The 21,072-nt window shown below is 39.8% G+C and overlaps 1 protein-coding gene across 13 annotated transcripts in view; it reads left to right on the top strand.

Annotated features, from left to right (window-relative positions):
* TASP1 (taspase 1) overlaps window positions 6,960-21,072 on the top strand; it is a 395,076-nt gene continuing 380,963 nt past the window's right edge. For 11 of the 13 annotated variants that reach the window (XR_308663.3, XR_001302035.2, XR_002340057.1 and 8 more), the window contains exons 1-2: window positions 6,960-7,974; window positions 18,109-18,327. Coding sequence is in view for 8 of the 13 variants with exons in the window: in XM_021078004.1 (XP_020933663.1) it covers window positions 18,183-18,327 (145 nt within the window). In the remaining 5 variants the exon portion in view is untranslated. The remainder of the gene's footprint in view (window positions 7,975-18,108; window positions 18,328-21,072) is intronic. The other 2 variants (XM_021078007.1, XM_021078006.1) reach the window with 2 other exon arrangements.

Raw genomic sequence — 21,072 nt, 5'->3', positions numbered from 1 at the left:
GAAAAAGAAAAAAAGCTCTAACAAGAGCTAATATGGAGTTCCCTGATGGCTTGTGAGTTAAGGATTTGTGTTGTCACTGCTGTGGCTTAGGTCATTGCTGTGGCATGAGTTTGATCCCTGGCCCTGGAACTTCTGCATGTTGTGGGTGACCAAAAAAAAAAAGAAAAGAAAAAAAGAAAGAAAGAAACCAAAACACCTCTGACTCAAACCTAGCCAGAACCCAGTTTTGGATTGAACCCACAGGTTTTTATTTTTATTTTTGCTTTTTTAGGGCTGCAGATGTGGCATGTGGAAGTTCCCAGCCTAGGGGCCGAATCGGAGGTGACAGCTGCCAGCCTATACCACAGCCACAGCAACGCGGGGTCCGAACAGCTTCTTCGAACTACACCACAGCTCATGGCAATGCTGGATCCTTAACCCACTGAGCAAGGCCAGGGATTGAACCTGCAGCCTCATGGATATGGGATAGTCAGGTTCATTACCACTGAGGCACAATGGGAACTCTGAAACCACAGTTTTTTAATTAGACTCACTTGGTGTCTGGACAAACTGAGATTCAGGTTCTCAGCACAGAAGAAACTCAGAGAGAGACAAAGTGATAGTCAAGAAATCGATTTATTGGAGTTCCCATTGTGGCACAATGGAAATGAATCCGACTAGTAACCATGAGTTTGCAGGGTTGATCCCTGGCCTCTCTCAGTAGGTTAAGGATCCGGTGTTGCCATGAGCTGTGCTATAGGTCACAGAGGTGGCACGGGTCTGGTGTTGCTGTGGCAGTGGCGTAGGCCGGTGGCAACAGCTCCGATTAGACCCCTAGCCTGGGAACCTCCATGTGCCATGAGTATGGCCCTAAAAAGACAAAAAGACAAAAACAAAAAAAAAAAATACATTTATTAAGGTAGGACACTTGTGAGGGATACAAGCAGGCAGGGAAAGGAACTCTGCCCTGAGGATTAGGGGGCTTCATTTTTATAATCCAGGGAAAGGGGGAATGGGAAAAGACCACCTTCTTCCTCATTCCTGGGTAGGCATCAGGCTTACATCACTAGATCCTCCTTGGTGTCATGTAAGATTACTTGACCCTATGAGGCCAATCTAGGACTGTCATGGTGCCTCATGACAGCAGAAGCATGGTGACATTGCTAAAATATGTTGAATCATCTCAGGTTTCCTTATAATGAGGGTCTCCTCCTTTGGAATGTTATCCTTCCCTTAAATTTCTGTCCTGGGTCCTAAGGCTCATTATCTTGCTGAACTTGAACGCAGGTCTCATTTCATTTTTCACTTAATGACCTGAGTCACATCTCGTGCTTTTATTTATTGTTTTATAGTTAGGCGGTACTGCTTCCTTCCACACATGTTCCAATGGCTTTCTTGAGTGATTAGTAATTTATGGTGGTCACCCCAAATTCCCTAGGTTTCCCTCTCTATCTATGGTCCCCTACTGGGACTTCTACAACTACCTGTGTAACTATTCTAGTCTATCAATAAGTAGAAAACAAGAGCTAGTAAGCTGTAGCCTTGTTGTTGGGGCCAGTGATCAAGTACTGGTAGTAGTGATAGGGATGAAATAGGATAGTTACACAGGTAATTGTAGGCGTCCCAATGAGGGACCATAGATAGGAAAACCTAGGGGACTTTGGGAGATCTCTAAATTAAAAATTTCCCAAGAAAGCCATCAGAATGAGGTAGGCTTGCTAGACTAGTGTAGGTGCAAAATATGCCTCAGGTCATTGGGTGGGGGGTGGGGTGAGGCCTGCATCAGGTTCAGACCCAGGGCAGGAGTTTTAGGATCACTCTTCCGCTCTTTTGAATTAGCATCATGACAGTCCTTGTTTGACCTTGTAGGGTCCAATACTCTCTTACCAGATACCAAGGAGGAGCTATTACTCAAAGAAAGAGGAATACACTTGAATTATAAAAATGTAGCCCACCTAATCCTGGGGGCAGAGCTTCCTTGCCTGCCCTCTTGTACTTCTCACAAGCATCTTATCTTAATACATTTATTTCTTGTCTATCACTTTGTCTCTTACTGAATTCTTTCTGTGCTGAGGCACAAAGTACCTGAACCTCAATAAGTCCAGATACAAGGTGAGTGATTTTAATTTAAAGACTGTGGGTTCAAGAAAGTTTCTGTTGTGGCTCAGCTGTAAAAAAATCTGACTAGTATCTATGAGGATGTGGGTTTGATCCCTAGCCTTGCTCAGTGGGTTAAAGGATCTGTCATTGCTGTGAGCTATGGTGTAGGTCACAGATGCAGCTTGGATCTGGTGTTGCTGTGGCTGTGGTGAAGGGTGCCATCTGTAGCTTCCATTCGACCCCTAGCCTGGGAACTTCCATATGCCATGGGTTTGGCCCTAAAATGCAAACAAAAACAAAACAAAAAACCCCAAAATAAAAAAAACTAGGAGTTCAAGTCCCAACCTGGGTACTGGCTAAGTTCAAGTCATAAGTGCTGTCAGTTTCAGTAGTATAAACATAGACATGTAAAACAAGCATTTTATTATACTTGGGTTCTGTGGTTCATGATTTAGAAAGGACATGCGAAGATGGCTTGTTTTTGCTTATGACGTCTGCAGCCTAAGCTGGGAAGCATAAAAAAAATTTCAGTAAGAACAGAAGGCTGGAAGTTAATCCACACTTAGGGCCTGGACTCTTCCAAAAGCTTATTCACTTACTAATCTGGCAGTTGGTGCTGGCTGCCAGCTGGTACATTACCTGGAGCTGTTGGTCACAACATCTATCCATGGTCTCCTCATGTGGCTACTTGGGCTTCCTCAGAGCATGGTGGCTGGGAATCGAGAGTAAGCAGTCCAAGAGAGAACGACAAATAAGCTGAACTGCTTTTTTTTTTTTTTTTTTTTTCTTCAAACTTATTTTTTTGTCTGCTTTTATTTTATTTTATTTTATTATTTTATTTTTTTAGGGCTGCACCCACAGTTGCAGGAGTTAATTGGAGCTGTAGCCTCCAGCCTATACCACAGCTCATGGCAAATGCTTAACCCACTAATTGAGGCCAGGGATTGAACCCACATCCTCATGGATACTAGTCAGATTCATTACCACTGAGCCACAACAGGAATTCCTAAGCTGCATCGCTTTTGTGATCTTTCCTTAGAAGTCACCTAGAGTCACTTCTATAGTTGAAAGTCAGCCCAGATTCAAAAGGAGGGAATGCAAACACAGTTTTAGATGGGAGGAGTATCAATAGAAAAGTATGATCACTGTGGTTCCTCTGTTCAAAGTAATATAGCAGCTACCCAGAGACTACAGACTAAAATCCAAACTCCATAGAATGGCATAAGGCCTCCATGATGTATTCGTTACAAAGTAGCCAGCATTTCTTTCCATTTTATAACCCCTTAGGAATGTGCTACTTGGAGTTCTCAGAAGTCAGTTTTTGCAGGTCTTCATGGTATTGCATATGCTGTTCTCTCTGCTTGAAATGCTTGTCTCTTCTTTTCTGACTCTTCTTCCCTATTCTTGTGCTTTCCCTAATACTTTCATGTTAATGTCTTTTATAGTCAAGTACAAATTGCTTACTCATTGTACTTAGTACAATGCCAATATGTTAAATATTTTACATGTATTACATTAATTATTTTTGGACAATCTCATGGAGTAGATATTTTTATTTCCCATTTTCTGGATTAAAAAAAACTGTTAGAGGAGTTCCCACTGTGGCCCAGAAGTAAGGAACCTGTGGCTGTGGTTTAGGCTGGGAGCAATAGCTCTGATTTCACCCCTAGCCTGGGAAACGCCATATGCCACAGGTGTGACCCTAAAAAGACAAAACAAAACAAAACAAAACAACAACAAAAAGGAATTTAGAAAAGGTTATGTAGGAGTTCCCGTCGTGGCTCAGTGGTTAATGAATCCGACTAGGAACCATGAGGTTGCAGGTTCGATCCCTGGCCTTGCTCAGTGGGTTAAGGATCCGGCGTTGCCATGAGCTGTGGTGTAGGTCGCAGGCGCAGCTTGGATCCCGCGTTGCTGTGGTTCTGGTGTAGGCTGGTGGCTATGGCTCCGATTTGACCCCTAGCCTGGGAACCTCCATATGCCACGGGAGCAGCCCAATAAAAGGCAAAAATACAAAAAAAAAAAAAAAAAAAGGTTAAGCAACTTGTTCATTATTAGGCATCTAGCTAGAGGCATATCCAGGAGGAAGACCCAGGTTTACTTCATTTCAAAGTCCTTCCAAATAGCTACTCTCCTAAACAGACTAAATTTATAATAATTGTATCAGCAGTTATCTGGATTTTTGGTCCCAGGACACTTTTTTGTGCTCCTGAAAATAGCAGAGAATGCTCCAGATATTTTGTTTATGTGGGGTATATTTATGAATGTTTACTATATTAAAAATTAAAACCAAAATTCAAAGCAATATTTTTATTTAAAAATAATAATAAATCCATTTATGTTAATATGACAACATTTTGATAAATTATTGTATTTTCTGAAAACAAAAACAGAAAAAGTAGAGAGAAAAGTGAATATCCTTTTATGTCTGGCCTAAAGAAGCCAGCTGTATTCTCTTTCTGCCTCAGCATTCGGTTTCACATGGTATGCTGTGTTGGTTGAAGTATGTAAAGAAAATCTAGCCTCCCAGTGATTGTAGCTGGAAAGGGAAAGATTATTTTAATGGCTTTATCAGATATTGTGCATATTCTTTTTTTTTTTTTTTTTGTCTTTTTGTCTTTTTAGGGCTGCACCTGCAGCATATGGAGGTTCCCAGGCTAGGGGTTTAATCGGAGCTGTAGCACCTAGCCTACACCACAGCTACAGCAATGCCAGATCTGAGCCATGTCTGTGACCTACACCACAGCTCATGGCCATGCCGGATCCTTGACCCGCTGAGGGATGCCAGGGATTGAACCTGCAACCTCATGGTTCCTAGTTGGATTCGTTTCCTCTGCACCATGATGGGAACTCTTGAATATTCTTTTTTTTTTTTTTTTTTTTTTGTCTTTTTGCCATTTCTTGGGCTGCTCCCACGGCATATGGGGGTTCCCAGGCTAGGGGTCAAATTGGAGCTGTAGCCCCCAGCAACACGGGATCCAAGCTGCGTCTGCGACCTATACCACAGCTCATGGCAGTGCCATGAGCAAGGCCAGGAATCGAACCTGCAACCTCACGGTTCCTAGTCAGATTTGTTAACCACTGAGTCACGACGGGAACTCCCCTTTTTTTGATAGTTCACCAAAAGTGGAAATGTGATGACTTTTTAAAAGTTAGTTGAAATCCTATCTAGAACTTTTTGTACATTTTTAACTCATAAGAGAATGAGAATAAAAAGGTAAATAAACACCTTAGTATTATTATAAAATAACTGTATGGTACTAATGACCCCCTGATATGGTCTTGGGATCCCACATTGTCGATAACAATTTGAGAACTGCTGTAATATGTTACGTGTGTGCGTGTATGTGTGTACATACATACATATATATATCAATACACACACATATGTATATATAAGTCTAAGTTGTATATTACCTGAGGATAAATTGGCCTCTTTTCTCCTTACATATGTACACTTGTGGCTGGTACAGCTCTCTCTTGGTGGTATCAACTTCAGGGCTGGGTGTGCTTGGCCATGGAATTGACTGGTTGCTGACTCTTCTGGTCCTCCAACCCTCTTTTCAAGCCTTCACACCTTTGACATGTGTAAGAGCTGTCTATCTGTTTAACACGTGAACGTCTATGCAGAAGTATACAGAGTTTACCTTCCAATTATACAGTATTAATGTATTTGCCAAGTTTTAATAACAGTTACTCCAATAGGAAACTGGATATTTTTGGTTTATTTAGTACTGTGTTATTTATTTGAGGAAGAGGTTTGATTATTTGCATATTTATAGTAATAAGCCTGGACTTAATGGGAGTTTGATTTTTTTTTATTTTTTATTTTAGGACCGCACCTGCAGCATATGGTAGTACCCAGCCTAGTGGTCCAATCAGAGCTGCAGTTGCTGGCCTACACCACAGCTACAGCAATGCCAGATCTGAGCCACATCTGTAACCTACACCACAGCTCAGAGAAATGCTGGATCCTTAACCCACTGTGTGAGACCAGGGATTGAACCCGAGTCCTCATGGATACTAACTGGGTTCATTACCACTGAGCTACGATGGGAACTCCTCATACCTGTGTCACAGCAGTGATAATGCCAGATCCTTAACCTGCTGTGCCACCAGGGAACTCCTGATTCCTTCACATACTTTATTCTACACAATGGCACTAAATTATTATCCTCATTTTACAAGCAAGGAAACTGAGTCACAGAAAGGTTAAGTAACTTGTTCAATGTGAACAACTGGTAGGGTACCAACTCATTTGGTAGGGCTGAGGTACAAACCCAGATTCTCTTGGTTCTAGAATCCTTGCTCTTAACCACTGTCTATTCTGACTTAAACACAGTTAAAAAAAATTTAAACCGCTTATTTCAATATAAGGTCCTACACTCCCTTCTAAATAAAAAATTCTGATATTCCCTGGTGGCCTAGCAGGTTAAGGATCTGGCATTGTCACTGCTGTGGTGTGGGTTTGATCCCACGCCTGGGAACTTCTGCATGCCACCAGTGTGGCCAAAAGAAAAAAGAAAAGAAGAAAATTTTGTTTTTATAGATAATTTTTACAGTAGACCTTTTTATACCCCTTTTTGTTCACAGAGAATATTAGCAGAAAAATATGTTGGATAATACAAAAGTTAATAAAATGGATTTGGGATTATAAGCAGTTGAGAAGTCTTTCCTGTACAATTAAAGCATACTTTTATCTTGGACTACCAGGGGAGTCAGTTCTGGGGTCATGAACCCATACTAGTCCCAGATGGCCTCACTGATCCTCTTTCTTTGCTTTTTTTCCCCTCCCTTCTGCCACATCTGTAGCATATGGAGGTTTCAGGGCTACGGGTCAAATCAGAGCTACAGCTGCTGGCCCATGCCACAGCAACAGGGGATCCCAGCTGCATCTGTGACCTACACCAGAGCTCAGCGGCAAAGCAGGACCCTTAACCCAATGAGCTGGACCAGGGATTGAACCTGCATCACCTGATTCTCTTTCTTGACTGGTGGAGGCGCACATCTTGATCACCCCCCTCTCTGAGGCACTCCTTCTATCACCCTCCCCATTCCATCTTTGCGACTAGGCTAAAGAGAAAGTCTTTCTAGTTCATTAGTTCTCAAACTTTAGATGAGACTGAATCACTTGGACGGCTTGTTGAAAGAGTCTTTTGGGTCCTAAACCCAAAGTTTCTGATTCAGTAAGTCTAGGATGAGGCCTAAGAATTCAGGTAATGCTCAAACTGCTCATCTGGGGACCACGTTTTGAAAACGATTCAGAACTACTCCTTTCAATCTCTGCTTCCCAGGACAGATTTAATGGTGGTTACATGGTAAAGGTTTCATGTTAATAGTTACAAGGAAACATTAAAGAGATTACATAACATTACCAGGTCTTGTTCTTAGACGCTACATAGTAAAGGAAAGGCCACCCACATCCTCCCCAGGGCAAGGCTAGTCCATACTTTACACATGTAATCCAGGCAGAACTATAGTTTTCCCTTCTGTATAAGGGGAGGTTCAAGGACTGAATGAAATTAAGCCTCTTAAGTGACACCTCTATAAATGATGATTAGCTTAATTTCACCCGTAGAACATCCGTAGTCGGCCAACCATTCAGATCAGATGATCACATCCTTCCCGCCCTTTAAGGGGCGGGGTGAAAAGAGAGAGGTAACGACGCCTGCGCAGTGCATAAGGTGGTTCCAGGTGTGGTCCTTGCGGCACCCCTGCAGCCAGGTGAAGCTCTGCGGAGCAGAGGGCGGAGACAGAGCAGCAGGTGGGCGTTTGCTTCCGGCCACGTGGCCATGTTCACTGCCAATGGGAAATCTTGACGTCACCCCAGCTTCCTCACCCTGGCAACGGGCGGGTGACTACTTCCGGTGCTGTGAGGGCTCGGGGCTGACGCGGGTGAGTGTCCCTCTTTCTCACGCTGTCCGCGCCGCTGCCGCGGCGGAGCGCTGCTTGTGTCCGGGCGCCGTAAGCTCCATAGGACGTGCTCTATGGGCCGGGAGCGGGCAGCGCGCAGGATGCCCCTTGTCGGGGGTGGTGCTGGAGGAAGAGACCTGAGACGTCCCTCCTCCCCTGATCTCGGTCGCGCGTGGGGCCCGCGCTGGCCCCTTACCAGCGGCTTCAGCTTGGCGGCCTCCTTCCTGCCGCGGGGAAGGGACTGTCTGTATGGGGGTGGGGGTAGTCCTTGCAGTCCTTCACCTACTGTGCAGTCGCGGGCAGCGGATTTCTCCGAGTTTGAGGCTTGTAGAGATCTAAGCGTGTGCGTGCTGGTCTTGCGTGACTGGCTAGGGCAGGGCAGCTCCGTAGTGTGATAGAGGCCTGTTTAGAGCCCTGTGGGGCGTTACCGTTTACTGCTCAGGTGGAGGAGAGGGAAGAGGAAAGGAGCGAGAAGATGGAGAAGGAACAACTAATGAGGAGGGTGGAAAACAGGAACTGGAGGTGCCCTGGAAATAGTGGGCATCGTGTTTCCGGAAGGAGGGAGTTTGACTTTCTCACGTCTGTAGGGGAGGGAAATGAAAGGTATTTTGGGGACCATGTGACTGAGGTCATTCTGTATTAAGCGAAGCAATTGTCATACACGTGGGAGTTTAATAATTTGCATTTTTGTTTAAATAAAGCTTTCCTCCCAGTTATAAAAAGCCCTTCATTGCTTATTAAAGAATATCTGGAAAATGCAGAAATATTTAAAAAAAGAGATCGTTTATGATTCTACCAGTGCAGCATTTTGATCTCTCTGTATGTATGTGTGTGTATGTGTATATACGTGTAAGTATATACGCTTTTTTTTTTTTTGCCACACCTGCAACATGCGGAAGTTCCTGGGCCAGGGGTTAAACCCAAGCCACAGCAGTGACAATCAGGATCCCTAACTGCTAGGTCACCAGGGAGCTCCATCTTTCTATGTTTTTAATAGCACATTCCTAAGGTCTTAGGATTATAGTGTATGTATAAAATATGACTTTAACTAAAAAGCGTATGTTTTGTACATTGTATCTATTCCATGATTAATAGATTTTTTCCACTGAGGGATAATGAATAAAATTCATGCTTTTAAGTTGCCAATTTCAGAGGTTTTTTTTTTTTTTTTTTGTCTTTTTGCTATTTCTTGGGCCGCTCTCGCGGCATATGGAGATTCCCAGGCTAGGGGTCCAATTGGAGCTGTAGCCACCGGCCTATGCCAGAGCCACAGCAACGCAGGGATCCGAGCCGCGTCTGCAACCTACACCACAGCTCACGGCAACGCCAGATTGTTAACCCACTGAGCAAGGGCAGGGATCGAACCCGCAACCTCATGGTTCCTAGTCGGATTTGTTAACCACTGCGCCACGACGGGAACTCCGAGGTTTTTTAGTATATTCACAAAGTTGTGCACCCACTATAGCATTTTCATAGCCTGCAAAAGAAACTCTAGCCATTAGTCACTTCCTGTAGATCTCCCCTCCACTTGTCCCCCCAACCCTTGGCAACCACTAATCTACTTTGGATTTTTCTGTTATGGACATTTCATGTAAATGGAATCAAATAATATGTGGCTTTTTGTTGTCTGCTTTCTTTCACTTAGCATGTTGTCAAAGTTCATCCATGTTGTGTTATGTATCAGTACTTTACTCTTTTTTATGCCTGAATAATATTCCAATATATAAATATGCCAGGTTTTTTTTAATCCATCCTCAGTTGATGGACATTTGGGTTGTTTCCACTTTTTGACTATGATGAGTAATTCTGCTATAAACATCCATGTACAAGTTTTTGTGTGGACCTGTGTTTTCATTGTTCTTATATATACCTAGGAGTGGAATTGCTGGGTCATGTGGTAATTTTCACTTTTTGAGGAACTGCCAGGTATTTTCCAAAGTGGCATGCACAAGCAGGAAATGAGGGTTCTGATTTTTCTTTATCTTTGCTATCAGTTATTGTGTGTGTGTGTGTGTGTTTTGTTTTGTTCAATAGCTGTTATGTTAGTTGTGAAATGGTATCTTCTGGTTTTGATTTGCATTTTTTGTGATAATGTTGAGCATCTTTTCTGTGTGCTTATTGGCCCTTTGAATGTCTTTGGAGAAATGTTCATTCAATTCCTTTGCTCATTTTTAAATTGAATTAAAAAATTTAAAAAAAAGTTGTGTGAGTTTTTTATATAGTCTGGACACAGGCCCTTATCAGATATATGATTTGCATTATTCCATTTTTGCCCATTTTTGGGGGTGTCTTCATTTTCTTGAATGGTATCCTTTGAAGTGCAAAAGTTTAAAATTTTGGTGAAGTATAGTTTATCTGTATTTTATATTTTGTTATTTGTGATTTTTGTGTTATATGTAAAACCACTGCCAAATCCAAGGTTGTGAAGATTTGCCCCTATTTTTTTAAAAATAATTTTATAGTTTTAGCTCTTATGTTTTGGTCTTGATTTATGTAGAGTTTTTTCTTTTTAAAATTTGTTTTATTGAAGTATAGTTGATTTACAAGGCTATGTTAATTTCTGTAAGGTGATTCAATTATACATGGTTATGTGTATATAATAATCTTTTTCATATTTAGACTTAATTTTTATATATGGTGTGAGGTAGGAGTCCAATTTTATTCTTTTGCACGTGGCTATCCAGTTTTCCCAGCACTATGTTGAAAAGACTGTCCTTTCCCCATTGAATGTCCTTGGCACATTTTCAAAACCAGTTGACCATAAATACATAGATTATCGTTTTCTTAACTATTTCTCTATGTTGGGCATTTAAGTCATGCCCCAATTTTTGTTTTTCTAAATTATCCTATGTTAAACACAGCATAAAAGGCATAAAACCTTTTCTGTATTTAAAATTATTTTGGTAGAAAGTGTTCTCAGAAGTGGAATTAGTGGGTCAAAGATGAAATAAGTATGTTTTGGAGCTCCTTTAATGAGGCATTAAACCTTCAATCTCATTATGTTAAGAGCAACAAAATGCTTCTTTATTCATCAGTTGCTATAGCTTAAGGGCTAGATTTCTCTAAAAGCCTTTTGCTGTAAGATGAATGGATTCCATGACTTCCTTCCTCCTTCAGCTGCTTCTAAAAGACTAAGTAAATCTAGGGTGAAAAACTTCAACACCAGAGGCAAATAGGACATGTGGTAGTATTCTAAATGGCTTAAAAGAAAAAAAAAAAAAAGAAATAGTGTCATCACATGCAGTAGGAAAAAGAAACAGCCTTTGAAAGAAATGGGGTCAAGATTGAGACCTTAAATTAGTGCCATGAAAGTCCCTGAAGCAAAAACAGTATTTTATTCTGAGTTTCTCTTCTGGCCTTGATAATCAAGTTAATTTTCATTCACCTTGGTCACAGAGACAGCCAACTTAAATCTACTGTTTTTAGTAAATAGTACCCAGTTAAAAAAATTCAAATACAAAAGTTATTAGGAGGAAACCAAATTTCCTTTTTGTCCTGCCACTCTCTTTCCCCTAGTCTCCTAGGATTCTTTAGAGGAATCTGTGGTACTATTATTTGTGTCTGTATAGACTAATTCATATACAGAGTATCTCTGGAGAGATGGAATAACAAAATAATGCATTTTAAAGCTCTTGATACTTTCTGACAAATTCCTTTTCAAAATGGTTAAATCAGTTTATGATGGCAGTAAAATGCTAGTTAGATTTCATTTGATTGCATTACAGTGCTAGTTCAGTTTCATTTCTTTTTTATATTTGAATATTCTTTCCTTAGTATTGGATCCCCAGTTTATTTTTCCTCTTTTATGTATTGCCTACTCATGTCTTTTGGCATGCTCTTTGTCTTGATTGGCATTGTCCTTTATGAGATTTCTTTTGGCAGCTTTTTGTAGATGGTTGTTTTACGACAGCCTGGATTTGGAGAGAAAGATTAAAATGCTTTTTCTAACACTTATGCTAAGAGATATGTGAACTGAATAAAGGTCAAGGCAGTAGGGAAAAGGGAGTTAAATGTATGAGAAGAATCTATAGGATGTGGAAACTGGGTACAGTCCAAGATGACTGCAAGGTGGGTTAGAAAAGGATGGTACAATTAATAATACTAAGGAGTTAATGTGGAAAGAACTAGATATCTGGGGAAAGATGAATTTGTTTTGGGTAGGCTAAGAGTGGGAAGGATCCAGGTTGAGCTCGCTAGGAGACCATGGCTAGAGCTTAAGAGACAAGATAAAGAATTAGAAGTCTAGGGGGGTAGTTTTGAAAGGTTGGCAATGGATGAAGTTGCTGAAGGAGACATATGAGAATAAGCCCTTGGAGTCATGGGAGTCATGTTAAGAGGACAGAGGTGGAAAAGGTGAGATAGATCGTGAAGAGCTTGCCAAGGGCATCTAGAGAATCCAAAGTTGCAAGCAGAAGACTAAGGAAAGGCCATTAGGTTTGGTAATCTGGAAAATATACATCCTACATGTAAAGATACAATTTTTGGGAAGCAAGAAGTACCTGCCTCCAGTTTTGTTAAGATATAATTCATTTATCATATAACTATCCACATAAAGTGTACAATTTGGTTGATAATTATTCTATTTGGAATTGTGCAACCATGACCACAATCAATTTTAGAACATTTTTATTGCCCCCCCCCAAAGAAACCCTGCCCCCTTTAGCAGTCACTCCTCAATTCCCCTCTATCCTTCTAGCCTTAGGCAGCTACTAATTAACTTTCTGTCTGTTCACATTTGCCTATTCTAGACATTTGCTATAAATGGAAACATAAAATATATCACCTTTTGTGTCTGACTTCTTTCATAGTTTACATGGTTCATTCACACCATAGTATGTTTCAGCAATTCCTTCCTTTTTATGGCTAACTAATGTTCCATTGCCTGAACATACTATATTTTATATAACCATGGTCAGTTCATGGACATTTGAGTTGCTTCCACTTTTTGATATAATATCAATTTTTTTTTTTTTTTTTTTTTTTGTCTTTTATAGGGCTGCACCTGCAGTATACGGAGGTTCCCAGGCTAGGGGTCTAATTGGAGCTATAGCGGTTGGCCTACACCACAGCCACAGCAACGCCAGATCCAAGCCTCGTCTGTGACCTACACCACAGCTCATAGCAATGCTGGATCCTTAACCCACTGAGTGAGGCCAGGGATTGAACCCGCAACCTCCTGGTTCCTAGTTGGATTGTTTCTGCTGTGCCACAATGGGAATGCCCCTATAATAGCAAATTTATAGCAGAATCTATACTAATTCTGCTATAGACATCCATGTACAAATTTTTATGTGAATATGTTTTCAGTTTTCATGAGTACATACCTAGAAGAAGAATTGCTGGGTCATAAGGTAGCTTTGTTTAACTTTTTAAGCAACCATTGCAGAGGATGGACAAATTGCTAGTGTTTTTTTCCAAGACTTATGGAGGTTCCCAGGCTAGGGGCTGAATCAGAGCTGCAGCTGCCAGTCTACACCACAACTCACAACTCATGGCAACACTGGATCCTTAACTCACTGAGCGAGGCCAGGGGTTAAACCTGCATCCTCATGGATACTTGTCAGATTTGTTACTGCTGAGCTACAACAGGAACTCCTTTTTTTTTTTTTTTGGCCAGTGTTATTTTAGAAATAATGAAATGAATTTTAATATCTTGTCTGATAGGAAATCGTAAAATGTCCATATACAAACATATTATTCAAAAGTAAAGGCATTATAAAAGTGATCTATAAAATTGCTTTCTGTTTCTTAAAACTATGGCATACTTATGCATCTTCTTTCGTTGGAAATCTTTTTGTGTTGAGCGTTACCTCAAAGGCTTAACTGAAGTGTTAAACATCTATCTTATGGATCAGTATATTAATGTAAGTATGCTTTATTCATTTCAAATAATGATTTATAATAATGGCTACAAACGTGATAAAAATATCACTGGTATTCTCGATGTTAACCTACAGTCATGATTTATATTTTACTCCTTATTTTAATTGTAAAGACCAAATACTAACTTTATTGCTTTTTTTTTTTTTTTTTCTCTTTTTAGGGCTGTACCCGTGGCATATGGAGGTTCCCAGGCTAGAGGTTCAATCGGAGCTACAGCTGCCAGCCTACTTCAGAGCAACAGCACTGCCAGATCCGAGTCCCGCATGTGACCTACGCCACAGCTCACGGCAATGCTGGATCCTTAACCCACTGAGTGACGCCAGGGATTGAACCTGAAACCTCATGGTTCCTGGTTGGATTCTTTCTGCTGCACCATGAGGGGAACTCCTAACTTTATAGTTTTTTAAATTAGGACCTCTCTGGCCAGTATTGTTGATTGGCCATGTGTTTGTCTATTCCTTCTCTGGGTGGGATGATTGTTGAGAACTTTTGGGGCATTTCTCCTCTTATTGAAGTTTTGAAGTGGGATCTTATAGGCTTGCCCTATTTTGGAACTTGGACTTGGCTAGTTACCTTGTGCTTTTATAAATAAGTAAGTAAAAAAGCTTTTTTGTTGAGTACATCCCACTTGTTCAAAATCAAAAGGTACAAAATGGGGAACAGTGATATTTTCATCCTACCCTTGCCCCTCAGTCATCCAAATCTTCTGATAACCACAATTATACTATTTTTTGGGATATTCTTTCAGATTGTACTTTGCATATATATTTAGCTATACCATTTTTTCTCCCCTCAAAATATGGTACTGCATGTATTTCAGTACTATGCCTTTATTACTTACCAAAATATCTTCAAGATTGGTCATTTCATATTTCTATATCAAGCACAGCCTCATTTTTTCCAGAGCTGCTTTTTTTTTAACCACTTTCTTTTTTTTTTTTTTTTTTTTTTTTTGTCTTTTGCCCTTTCTAGGGCCACTCCCTCGGCAATGGAGGTTCCCAGGCTAGGGTTCTAATTGGAGTGGTAGCCACCAGCCTTTGCCAGAGTCACAGCAACGTGGAATCCGACCCATGTCTGCGACCTACACCACAGCTCACTGCAACACCAGATCCTTAACCCACTGAGTGAGGCCAGGGATTGAACCCGCAACCTCATGGTTCCTAGTCGTATTTGTTAATCACTGAGCCACGATGGGAACTCCTTTAACCACTTTCATCAAGACATATTGTTGGTCCATATCATTCCTATTACAGACAGTCCTTTGGTGTGTATTTGTAATTCTGGTTTATTTTGCTAAATTGCACTTGTTGAATTGCATTACTTTAGGCCCCTACTAGCAGTGTATGAGAACTTCTGTTTCTCTGTAGCCTCAGAACATGTTGTACTCTTACCTTTTTTTGCCAATCCAAGTTAAAAAATGATATTTGAGTGTAGTTTTATTTTGCATTTTTCTTTTGAGTGAGGTTTTAGCATCTATTGATCTGTTTAAACTTATATATAATTTTTCTGTAAACTAGGATTTGCCTACTTGCCTTTTTTTTAAAAAAAAATCCTTTTTTAGACCTTTGTTGGAACTCTTTTAGGAAGGTCAGACTTTTAATGGTTCCGAGTTAAGCAAAAACTGATGTTGGCCTAGAAATTGCTTCATTTCTAATTGAATTAAAAATATTCCAGTAACCATTGGGAGTTGGAGGCCAGAGTTGTATATTGGATAGCCTGTCCACTTGAGTCCCTTTCCTAGGCCAGCAAGACTTGGGGGCCAGGATTTTTGGAGGTGTTTATTGAGATGACATGATTTGCTAAATTAGCACACTTTAGATAGTCTGTAAGGGATGGTGGCTCGCTCAAGAGATAGCCTATAATTTCATCTTCCACATTTTATTTTTTTCAGACAAGCTTGAGAATCAGTGCTTTTAAATACCACATACATTAAAATGCCTATTACATCAAATCTTATTCATTATAAAATGTAGATATTCTTTATTTGTTATTCATGAAAAAATGCATCTCATGACAGTGAGTTAGAGTAAATTTTATAATTTATACTGCTTGGATGTGTTTTCTTTTGAACTGAAGTTTTTAATTTTCCAAAGCCTGAGTTTTCATACAGCTATATTTGTGGGACTAGGGGGCCAAAGCTCATTTCATGGCCTGGTCATACTTTATGGTCTGTATGGACAGACAGATGAACTGCTGATCATTTAAACTGACTTTGTCAACTGACTTATTACAGAGAAGTAATCAAAGTCAAATAAAGGTAATTGAGGCAGATCCTTGTGAAGTCATTGGAAGAAAATCCATCCTCAGAGAGTTAACTACCACCACAAAACAACAACAAAAACAAAAACGGGCATTTTAATTCACTGTTATCTAATTAACCTCAACATTCTTTTGTAATCAAAAAATTTTCCTGCATTTTTGATATATGTAAACATTTTAATATAATAGCATATATGTATAATTTAAAATTATTTGTTCTTGAAATGATATGTAATAAAAATTAAATGGAACTTTTAAATCAGGAATCATAGAAAGTTAATATACCATATTGCAATGCTTCATAGACCATCTCTGGTGAGAAAGACCAACTTAATATTTTTTTTAAATCCATTATTGACCATTTCTTTTGTAAAATACAAAAACAGTACACCACAAAACCCTCAAAAGAAAAGAAAAATATGGAACTGTGAATGCAAGATAAAAGCAAAAGTTCTTATTATCTTAGATGTAGCAGATAAAATTGTTTCAAAAATGTAATAATACATGGAGAAATAGAAAAGAATTACAAAACTGTATACAGTTTGTTGAAAATGTGCATGTAAAGCAATTAGTATATTAATAAAATAGTAATCTCTTGCAGATTGATAACAAACAGGCTACACTTTGAAGTAACACTGCTCTTTTGGACTAGTTGGCTAAATCACTCTATATTACTATTTATTTATGTTTTCTATTGGGAAAGACTTGTGTCCCTCCCCATTTCTCAGTTTTGAATAAGGCACAGAATTTTACCAAACAGTGTGAATCTAGGTGTTCAAGTAGTTTCAACCACATTATTCTTGGATTTTTTTTCAAGTCTCTGTATGTCGATTTTTAAATGGTCTACTTTCCCACAGTTTGAAGTGTGTTCTGCCATCATTATTACTAAGCCAAGATTGCTAGAAGCTTGTGAGCTTAGAAACTTTGTGGTATAAGTTACTTGTAATTTGCTTTATTAAATTTTGTATTTTATGATTTATCTTTTGAGAACCTCAGAAATAATACTTTCATGAAAATTAACAAGAGTTCCTGTTGTGGCTCAGTGGTAACAAACCTGACTAGTATTCATGAGGATGAGGCCTCTCTCAGTGGGTTAAGGACTGAGGTGTAGGTTGCTGTGGCTGTGGTGTCGGCCAGCAGCTACAGCTCTGATTGGACCCCTCGTCTGGAACTTCCATATATCCTAGGTGTGGCCCTGAAAAAAAAAAAAAAGAAAGAAAATTAACAAGTGTTTGCACAAGTGTTATTTTAATTTCTTGTTTTAGTCATATAATTTTGTTAGCATTTGTGTTTTACTACTGAGCTGTGACACATTAAATTGTCTTAGGAGGTTCTTCGCAGGCAGACGTAAATCTGTATGTTGCTTTATTTTTTTAAGCAAGCAGCAGTCTGAAGGTCTTACATGTTCTCACCATATGCGACAAAATTCTAATTATATGAAGTGATGGATGTGTTAACTAACCTCGTTGTGGTAATATTTTATGGTATATATGTGTATCAAATCATCATATTGTGCCCCTTAAACTTACACAATTGTGTATATCCCATATGTCTCAGTAAGGCTGGAAAAAAAAAAAAAGCAATCTAGGCTTTATATCAAGGATCAGGGATGTTGCCAGCACTGCCTGTGGCTCTAGAATGTCCCAGAGATTATTAGCATTTGGTTTGGAGAGAATAGAAAGTGATATTTGAGTTATTCGAGCTTTTCTTCAATGTAGATAAAATGAAAGATAAAATATCTTTGGATTCAATATGAGGTCTTTTTACAACAGTTCTTTTGTTTATACCACTTGAAGCAAGTACTGTCAGTGGACAGAGAGATTTAAATTCTAACCTTTTTATATTCTTTGTATTACGCAGTTAAATAACTTTACAGTTAGGTTTTTTTGAACATTATCTTTGCACAAATTTGTGTAAGTTATGTGTTATGTTATTGGAAAGAAAAGCATACCATCTTTGCCTATTTTCCTTTAGGGCAGTTCCTCTCCTGCAATTGCTTTTGGATGGAAGTATGCTCTTTTCCCAATAGAAGATGGTAATCTTGGAGAATGACCATGGAGAAGGGGATGAGTTCTGGAGAAGGGCTGCCTTCCAGATCATCTCAGGTTTCGGCTGTTAAAATAACAGCCAAAGAGTTGGAAACAAAACAGGCCCATAAAGAGAAGCGAGGGGGCTTTGTGTTGGTGCATGCAGGTAAGCTCTAAGTGGGTGAGTTGGAAGAGGAAATTATGTTGTTTTTTTCTTTCCTTGCTTTGAAGTACACTGAGAATTGAATTTCATGTCTGGAGGAGGCAAACTGCCAGAGGAGTTGGATCCAAAGGGATTGACTTTGATATAGTGAGGGCCTCTGCCCCCCACCAGCCCCATGCCTCCCCTCTTGGAAGATCTTATAGTGATGGCTCTTCCTTTGTCTCCTTCACTCACTTACTCTATTATTTATTTTTACCCCATATAAAAGGTATATTTAGGTATTATTAAAACCAAAGTAATTGTTTAAACTCTAGTTTGTGTTTTTAAAAATAATGGTGCTAAAAAAAATTTATTGACTTCAGTTTTGAGTTTGGCCATCTTAGAGTATAATTTATACAGTCTCAGAGCTAGTTTGCCTTCTTAATGTTATGAATGAGGAACCTTAAAACCAGAAAGATTAAGTGGCTTCAGTCACATGACTGGTTCCTACAAGGGCCAGGCTGAGAAACCCTTAAATGGGCTCTTCAGTCCCTGCCTACTGCTCATGGCCCTTGGTCAGCTCTGATGTCTGTTTCAGAGGACCTTGAAGACAGACGCAGTGAGGTTCAACCTCTGGATCCTCTTCATTGATGCATTTAAGGTTTCCAAGCAGTGCAGCCCCTGCCCAGGGGTTTTGTTTGTTTTTCTCCTTCCCCCTCCATTTGCTTTAGCCATTTTTATTTGCCTGCATTCAGAATCTAAAGTTCATGACCTCTGTGAAGGAAGAAGGAATGGTGGGGTCTCCTTTTAACTGTCCTCAGACAGTTAAGCAGGATGGGTCTAAAGTTAGCTTTGATGTAGGGTGAGGAATGGAATTGTTTCTTCTTGTCAAAGTAGTGTTCTGCCTGGTCATTAACCAGTTATTAGACTGAGCAGCTTGGGCAGTCTTATGGAATCTAATACCGAAAAATCTAAAAAAAAAAAAAAAGTCAAACAAAGAAAAAAACATGTACAATTTTCTTTTCTTTTCAAATGATTTTTCAAAGACATGAGGTAAATTTATAGAAATAATCCTGGTATATGTAGACCCAGCCTAGATCTCCTGCCTTCAGATGCTAGGCCAGTGTTCTTTCTACTATACCATGTTGGTGTCACACCTTTCATAGTACCCTGTGAGTTATTTTATTCAGAATAAGTGTTTGCAAAAATGTACAGGAAAGGCCTGAAATGTGTAACAAGCAACAATATGGAGTTTTCGATGAGTTGGAAAGAGTTGCCCCCATGACAGTTGTAGTGGCCTCCCTCCTCTCTCAGACACACAACCTGATGGTAATGGCTCTTAGAGTTGAGGCCAACTGTAATAGGAGGAAGTCTGACTGATGGCAGGAAGTTGTGTGGGTTAAGGGTGACTTTCCCGTTCTAAATTATTAGAAGGTCAGACTGGGAGTTTCCGCTGTAGCTCAGCAGGATATGAGCCAACCAGTAAGCATGAGGACATAGGTTTGATCCCTGGCCTTTCTCAGTGGGTTAAGGATCTGGCGTGGCTGTGGCGTAGGCCTGCATCTTAGACTGGGAACTTCCGTACGGTGCACGTACGGCCCGAAAAAGAAAAAGAAAAAAAAAAAAGGTCAGACTGATTGTGTAGTATGTATCTTACATATTTAATGGACAAAATTTCAATTCCAGTGTAGAGATTTTATGTCCCCCCCCCCCCCCCGCTTTAGCCCTAGAGGAGACTTGCCCAAATTTTAGTCATTTGAATAGCAGATTCTTGCTTTTTCCCAGATCTCTCAATACTAACTATACTTTTACCTAATATTAAAAAAAAAACAGCTAAACACTTTTTAACCTTAATATCTTAAAGATGAAACTTAAGTGAAGTGTTAGTATTACTTACATGAAGAGAAATTAATTTAAACACAGTGCAAAAAAACAGTGTTGATTAAATTTTAGCTAGATTCTGTTGCTTGTCAGTGGTTTAGATCCTAAGCCTACCTTTCCTTTGTTTAACAGAGGAATTAGCATGTTTTAATCAGATATTAGAGATACACTGGAGCCATGCTGAGCAGGTTTTCCTATTCTAAGCAGAGGATTGATATGTTAATGTTATTAGTGTTGTTATCCAAACGCTGAAGTTGCCTATTTGGCTATAGTTGGCCTATTTGCAGCCTCTTTTCCTCCGGTTTTGGGAAAACACTGCTGAAGGATTGAGGCCTGAGATCTAAGACAATAGACTGGGGACTAATTTATTAGACAACCATGAAGAGAGTTTTGTTAAATTAGCTACACAGGTTCTAAGAAGTTTCAGGGTTCTCTTGAGAAATAGGATTAGAATTTGCATCATTTGTGGATCCCAGTTGTTTGGGCATTTTTTCTGCTCTCTTGGGTCCCTTAACCATACCTTCTTGGGCCAGTTCTTTCTTTACCTTGAGAAGAGGTGGGTTAAGTTTGTGTCCTAGTCCGCAGTCTCACGGGAGGAGCCCTCAGGCTTAGAGATGTAGTTCTTTAACCCTTCTGGGGAGCCACAGCCTCTGGGGGTGGGGCGGGGGGGGGTTCACAACCCTGCTAAAGAACTTTGATTAAAAGCCTAATCATCACAAGAGTTTAAGGGCTCTTGTCGTGGTTTCTTTCTTAGATTATTCTCAAATTCCTAACTAAGCAAGTATTAATCTTTTAGGGAACAAAATTTCAGAGCCATTCTCTTGAGGAAGTCGCTAGGTGTTTGTTTAAAACAGGGTCCGCCAGGATTTCTAATAGGCAGTTGTGAAT

Source organism: Sus scrofa, chromosome 17 (genome assembly GCF_000003025.6).
Source record: "Sus scrofa isolate TJ Tabasco breed Duroc chromosome 17, Sscrofa11.1, whole genome shotgun sequence".
Lineage (NCBI taxonomy): Eukaryota > Metazoa > Chordata > Mammalia > Artiodactyla > Suidae > Sus > Sus scrofa.
Note: the sequence above shows the minus strand (reverse complement) of the source record. Positions and strands in the feature narration are given on the sequence as shown.